This window comes from Cynara cardunculus, unplaced genomic scaffold (genome assembly GCF_001531365.2).
Source record: "Cynara cardunculus var. scolymus isolate 2C unplaced genomic scaffold, CcrdV1 Un_Scaffold_2891, whole genome shotgun sequence".
In the NCBI taxonomy this organism is placed as follows: Eukaryota; Viridiplantae; Streptophyta; class Magnoliopsida; order Asterales; family Asteraceae; genus Cynara; species Cynara cardunculus.
In genome coordinates this window covers 13,858-20,763 of record NW_020201264.1, presented here as the reverse complement: position 1 = coordinate 20,763, position 6,906 = coordinate 13,858, and the positions used below count along the sequence as shown (strand labels likewise).

At 34.0% G+C, this 6,906-nt stretch overlaps 1 protein-coding gene across 1 annotated transcript; it reads right to left on the bottom strand.

The window, feature by feature from the left end:
- Nucleotides 1–4,486: 4,486 nt before the first annotated feature.
- LOC112503348 (ent-kaurene oxidase, chloroplastic-like) lies at nucleotides 4,487–6,539 on the bottom strand. Its single transcript, XM_025107406.1, has 7 exons — nucleotides 6,410–6,539; nucleotides 6,160–6,320; nucleotides 5,914–6,075; nucleotides 5,690–5,830; nucleotides 5,315–5,569; nucleotides 4,870–5,226; nucleotides 4,487–4,795 (listed from the first exon to the last, which is right to left on the bottom strand). Exons 1-7 carry the CDS (start codon nucleotides 6,537–6,539, stop codon nucleotides 4,487–4,489), a joined length of 1,515 nt encoding a protein of 504 aa, XP_024963174.1.
- Nucleotides 6,540–6,906: the final 367 nt, after the last annotated feature.

Sequence of the window (6,906 nt, the reverse complement as noted above, 5' to 3'; positions counted from 1 at the left end):
ATATAAATGTTCACTGTGTTCATGCGATGTTTTTACAAAAGTACCCTCTGAACCGTTGTTCATAGGCATCTCAATTAATATATTAATTAAATGATTATTTTTAATAGTCTCATTTAATAAGGACCGTTTGATGAGAAAATGAACGATCAAGATCGGGTTAACATAGTTTGCACAATAGTTTTGGTTAGTATTTGAACCAACCCCTATAGATATATATATATATATATATAGACTTGAGATCATATGAGACCAAGGCTTTTTCGTGAAACCCGTAAGACCACTTCTCAACCCTTGGATTAGATCTATAATCTCAATATTCATAATCACAAAATTGACACAGATTTCTCAATAATTACAAAATTACCACCATGCAATTTTACACCAAGGCTTTTTCGTAAGACCCGTAAGACCAATTTTCAACCCTTGGATTAGATCTACAATCGTCAGATCTAAACATTCACAAACGCCGCGTGAGTTCTCAATAATCACAAAATTGTCACTGTGCAATTTTAGACCATTAGATCATTAGCTTATAAAATTGATCAATGAACGTATATTGGTCTTACAGGTCTCACGAAAAACCTTGGGTCTCACGTGAACTCAACCCTATATATATATATATATATATGAGAGAGAGAGAGAGAGGAGTTTTACTTTGCAAACCACGTTATTTGTACAAACCGTACAAACCTTATTCAACCAATCATAATTTTTCATTTTGTTCATTTTTTGTAATTATGAGAGATTGATTAATCATTTTTATTGTGCAGAGTGTTAATCATGGATATTATTATCTTTATTATTTTAATTTTAGAAAAATACATGAAACAGTTTCACTAAAATTTTATTAAGTATTATATAAAACAATTTCATAACCATATACGAAACAACTTTATAAAAAAAGTATTATATGAAACAATTTTCACAAGATTAAACAATTTCATGAAAAAATTTCATAAGATTAAACAATGAAATCGATCGACGGATGAAGGTGGTTTGCACGGTTTGTACAAATTGGATGGTTTGCATTTAATCGCTCTTTTATCTCTCTCTCTCTCTCTATATATATATATATATATATATATACACTAGAAGGGTACTCGAATGCATCGAGACACATTTCGATTTCGATGTTTATTTTTATTTTTTATCTATGTCGATATAATACGATTTTACGTGGTTTTGAGAAAACGATAATGCTTTTAATTTTGAATAAAATATAAATTTAAAAATATCATAAAAAATTTGCAAAAAAATATATCAATATTAGTATCAAATTAACTATTTAAAAGTTTTTATTTGTGTATTTTTTTTAATTCAAATTTTTATTATAATTTAATTTATCGTAACGAAGTAACTTAATTTAGGTTTAATAATATCTATACTATATTATAAAGCATTTAACAAAAACTCTTAAAAACCAATTTTGATGCATGAAGTACTGTATATTGATGCATATTACTTAAAATTCAAGATTACAAATAATTATGCATAAGTACAACTTATTAAAGCTCCATAATTGAATTTGTGTAACTAACTGCGGATAAACATAACCAATTAGAGGATAAACATCTCATTTTAAAATATAAAAATATAATTAGGATAATTATCGGGTTGTAAAAGAATAATTAATTATTATATTTATAAGAAAATTATATTATTAAATCAAATATAAATTACTTCGTTATTGAACCTAAATTAAAATAAAAAAATTGAATTAAAAAATTATACAAAAACTAGAAATTTTAAATATTAATTTGATATTAACATCGATACATTTTTGTCAAATTTTTATGATATATTCAAATTTATATTTTATTCAAAAATAAAAACAATATCGTTTTTTTCAAAATCACGTAAAACCATACTATAACATCGACTGAGATAAATAATAAAATGAAATATAAAAATCAAAATATATATCGTTGCATTACACGAGTACCCTTCTAGTTTTTTTATAAAGATAATAATTAAGTATTCTGTTAGAACTTAATAATTATCCTAATTTTATTTTAGATTTTTTATATTTTAAAATGAGATGTTTATCCTCTATTTGATTATGTTTATCCGCAGTTAGTTACACGAATTCAAACATAGAGCTTTAATAAGTTGTATTTATGCAAATTTTACTTGTAATCTTGAATTTTAAGTAATATGCATCAATAAACAGTACTTCATGCATAAAAAATGGTTTTTAAGAGCTTTTGTCAAATGCTTTATAATATAGTATATATATGTATATATATATATACATATATATATAGGGGCCTAATCAAATGAGAACTAATTAGTTTGTGATAACTGTGAGCTAGAACCAATATTAACCACAAATCAATAGATAAATTAGGAAATTTATAATTTTGACAATTTTGAATTAAAATATTAATGCAAGGATATTTTTGGTATTTTAAAACTTTCCTCCCTCCTCTCTTCTCTCTCCGGCCACAGTCCTCCGGCCATCGTCCGCCGGCCACCGTCCTCCGGTGATACTACAATGGTATCACAATGCATCATATATGTGCTTGGGTATCACATTGATGTCGTTTGTGTGGTCGATCGAAGATGTAACACAGTGGTATCACTATRCATCTTATATATGATTAGGTATCACAATGTATCTTTTGTTTAACAGAGTCAATATTTTTAGGTATCACAATGTATCTTTTGTTTAACAGAGTCAATATTTTTAGGTATCACAGTGGTATAATAGTGGTATCACCGGAGGAGGACGGTGGCAGGAGAGAGAAGAGAGGAGAGAGGAGAGTTTTAAAATACAAAAAATATCCTTTCTTTAAGATTTTAATTTAAAATTACCAAATTTATAAATTTCCTAATTTATCTATTGATTTGTGGTTAATATTGGTTCTCACAGTTACCACAAACAACTCAGTTCTCCCTTGAATAGGCCCCTATATATATATATATATATATATATATATATATATATGATAGAAGTTTAATCTGTGTTTATATATAGGATATTTGTGTGGGTGGTTCAGACTCGATCAATAGTCGTTTATATTGTGATTTTGTTTAACAAAAGGTATGGATTTCTTATCCTTCGAATTTGAGGGATGCCCGTTTGCATATGGACTTCCCATCCGTGATATGATTTCTTAGAATTCATCTGAAAGGGTGAGCTAATACTTTTCTTACCATTAAAACTTTGTAATGATCTTGTTTCCAAGAAATGCTTTGAGATGACAACTCAGATCTTTTAATCCAATTTCGAAATTTATTGTGATCTCGATTCTATGATTTTTATTTGTTATTATCAATTGATATATAGAACAATGAACCGTAAAACTACGGTAGCTTTTATTGGGTGATTTGATTTATGGTTGATGATTTGAATTTGAGTCTTATAAGACATAGTACGTAGTTGGGGCATCGACTGCAATGACGTTTCTATGGTAGCTGGAAGTACCATAGAGTCCTCGTGATTGAAAGCTCGGGAAATGAGCTTGGACTAGGCATGGGTAGATGGCGGATGGATCGATCCTAGGATAGTGTCATGTCCGCGATGTTTCGCGAAAGGGATTGAGTTATGATGTGCCCAGTTATACCTTTCCCATAGCCCAAGTAGACTGATCATCTCTTGAGAGATTGCGACGCACAAAGGTGGTTCGTGTAATAACCCCTTTGGGTGATATGAATAAAAGTATTCCCGTCGTGTTTTTTGAGTCATGGATTATAATTGAAAATGAGTCAATTATTGGGAGATTGCGACATACAAATGTTGACTTTTAAGATATCACTTTGTTATTTGGTTTTTGGATTGAAATAATTTGTTGAATTAAAGTTGTTTGATGTTTCTCATGTTGGTATCTCATTTTATTATGGTGTTTTCATATGTTCTGGTTCATATTTTTAAATCCGTCCATTGAGTCATAGCTCAGCCGTGTATTGTTTCATGACACGGCAGGTATAATTGACGAGACTCTAGACAGGTTAGGTAAGTGACATCGAGTGACGATCCATTGATACAACCGAAGATATCAATCCTTATTTTGTAAATCTTCTGTTATTGTAAATTAAAGTTTATAACCATCGATTATTCATTTGATAGATGTAATCAATATATGATGGGTTTATTTTAGTTGCTCGATCTGATCTTTTATTGTTTTGTATTTTTTTACTATGATTTTATACTCCAAGTCATAAATGTCACACCGCCGCCTGTCCTCGACCACGTGGAACATGAGGTGTTACAGATATAGTGTTACAAATATGGTATCAGAGTCGAAAACCGGATCGGTGTGCCAACGAAGACGCTGGGCTTTCAAGAGGGGTGGATGGTAAGATCCCACATTGATTGAGGAGGGGAACAAAGGTTGCGTTTTAAGGGACTTGATACCTCTTCTATCAGACGTATTTTAAAACAATGAGTCTAGGTATATGGATAAAACAGACAATATCTGATACGGTTGACCTGAGAAGATATATTTGTGCCATCATGATATTAATTACCGCTATTTCCGTATGATTATGTTCTCGGATTTATAACGGCAAGCATCGGATTAAGTTTCTGTGTTGTGAGCCCAAGCGTATTCACATCTTCTCCGGTGTCCTCTTTAAGTCGCCACTCGAACTCCTGAACCATTCGTCCGATACTCATGCAAGCAAGCAACATTGCCTGCATAGCCCCAGCACATACTCGTTTCCCCCCTCCAAATGCCATCGTTCTTTGTAGGTCGATTGGTTCGTTTTCGGCTAGAAATCTCTCCGGGTTCCACTCTTCCGGATTCTCCCAGATTCCCTTCTCCATATTACACCCATAAATGTTTATTGCAAGCTGCAAAACATCTAGTTTTAGCGACATTTTAAAAGTGACATCTCATTAACGACAGTTGATCTAGAAAAACAAACCTCGGTGCCAGCGGGAACATGGTAGCCTCCGAGCACCGTGTCCTCGTGCACATATCGTAAGGGCATTATCGAAACAGGACTGTGCCTTCTCAAAGTTTCATGGAAAACGGCCGATAAGTATGGCATTTGGCACAATTTCTCCTCTGTGATCTTTTGTGATCCACAAACATTTTGGAGTTCGTCATAGAGACGATCCTGTTTCTTTGGGGATTTTGAGAGCTCATACATTGCCCATTCTGTGGTAACCATAGTGGTGTCCGCTGTTTCGATGATCGGTTCCCAAAGTGACATTAGCAGTTGTTTCTCCGTTAACGGTTGTGCCTCCGACAATAAGTAGTCGATGAAGCTGTCCAAAGACTGTTATCGGAAAAATATATACCGAAATCCAGTTAATATAGTTTTCGCTTTGTCGCAGCAACGAGTATTATGTACTAGTATGGCTTACCTCCCCAGAATCTATCCGTTTTGTGTGTTCTTGAATCAAGGCCTTCATCACAGCATCTTTTCGGATAACCAGTTGCTCCATTTTCTTCTCGAAGCTGGGATTGGGGATCCACTTTAGATACGGAAAAAAATCTCTCCAGTCAACTTCAATGGCACCCATCATCGGATCAGTCACCAAAACCTGAAAGACCTCCTCTCTTGCCATGGTGATCCCTAGATCTCCCACGTAAAGGCTTTCGACATCCTTCCCCATCACCTGCAAATATATGGTATAATGTTTACTGAATCATTGAATTCAAACCCATTTTGCAGAACTAATGGTTTATGGTATCCTAATCTTTTTCATGGTTTGCAAAAAAGGGTTAGAAAAACTCACTTGTTTGAATGCTAACGAGAAAAGTTGAGATTGGATAAGTTTCCTGAGGTTTATAGCTTCGTGAGAAGACGTGGAAGCCAAGGCATGAAGTTGGTTTGAAAGATTCTTCGCCATTGAATCTCTATGGACTCGATGTTTGTTCTAATATCGGTTCATCAAGATTAGTCAGTAATAGCCGAAGTGGAATGAACAAAAACAAGGGTTTTAGGATTATGATCACGAACCCGAGCAAGTGGTCCGAGGACACTAGTGAGTATGTTGCGTTTGACAGTCTTGTGATATTCGTCATAATCACTCATTGCGACCATGGTTTTATCAGACGTCAGCATCGTTAATGCCTTTGAAAGCTTTCTGGTTGAAATGGAGTCAAATCTGGTCACCATGGCCTATGGTAGCATTATATGAACACAGATTAATATTGATGAAGTAAATGAATGGATGTACAGGAAGCCAAAAGATAAATGTATTACCTCTTTAGCAAGTTGATTAGAGCTAACGACAACCAAGGAGGTGGCTCCAGTTTTAATGGAGTAAATCGGACCGTAAGTTTCTGCCCACTTTGTAAAAGTTTTATATGGTTTCTTCTCCTTCAACTGAAACAAATTCCCTAACAATGGCACCCCTGGAACCTCTACAATTACGAACATAGAAATTTGAAGTTGTTAAAGTTTGACGATCGACAAAGGTGAGATCGATGTGAAGAAGAGAGCAGAGGCGTACCAGGAAGAGTAGGGAGATGATTTCGGTTAGCAGGTTGATGATGAGATAGAAAACTCCTGAGAAACAAGAAAAGAAAACCTCCGACGACCACCGCCACGGCCACCGCCGGCGTCACCGATTGCACATCCATCTTTCTTTCTTTTTTTCAACAAAGGAAGAAGATGGTTGGTGATTATGGAAAAAGATCCGTATTTTATCCATTTTGCAAGTATTGTCGTCTTATGCGTTATGTCTGCCGGCCGTCGGCCGCTCGGGTATCGCGCGTGGTGAGATTAAAAATTCCCGTTAAAAAGAAATAGAGTAAAACTCTGTAGTTTGTTAAGAATTCTTTTTTGTCTCCATAGTTTCGAAATCAACGGTTTTCATCTTTCTGGTTTACCCGTGTTCCTACTTTTTTTCCCCTCTTAACTGATAACGTTAAGAAAGGGGAATTATATACATATATACACGGTTGGGTTTTTTGTGAGACCTCTATGACCAATTTATGTTCATTGATC

Coding starts and splice junctions, on each gene's coding strand:
- LOC112503348 (XM_025107406.1), bottom strand. CDS start 6,539: ATGGATGTGCAATCGGTGACGCCGGCGGTGGCCGTGGCGGTGGTCGTC. Junction 6,076..6,159: donor CTAATCAACTTGCTAAAGAG/GTAATACATTTA, acceptor ATGCTACCATAG/GCCATGGTGACCAGATTTGA. Junction 5,227..5,314: donor AACGGATAGATTCTGGGGAG/GTAAGCCATACT, acceptor TTCCGATAACAG/TCTTTGGACAGCTTCATCGA.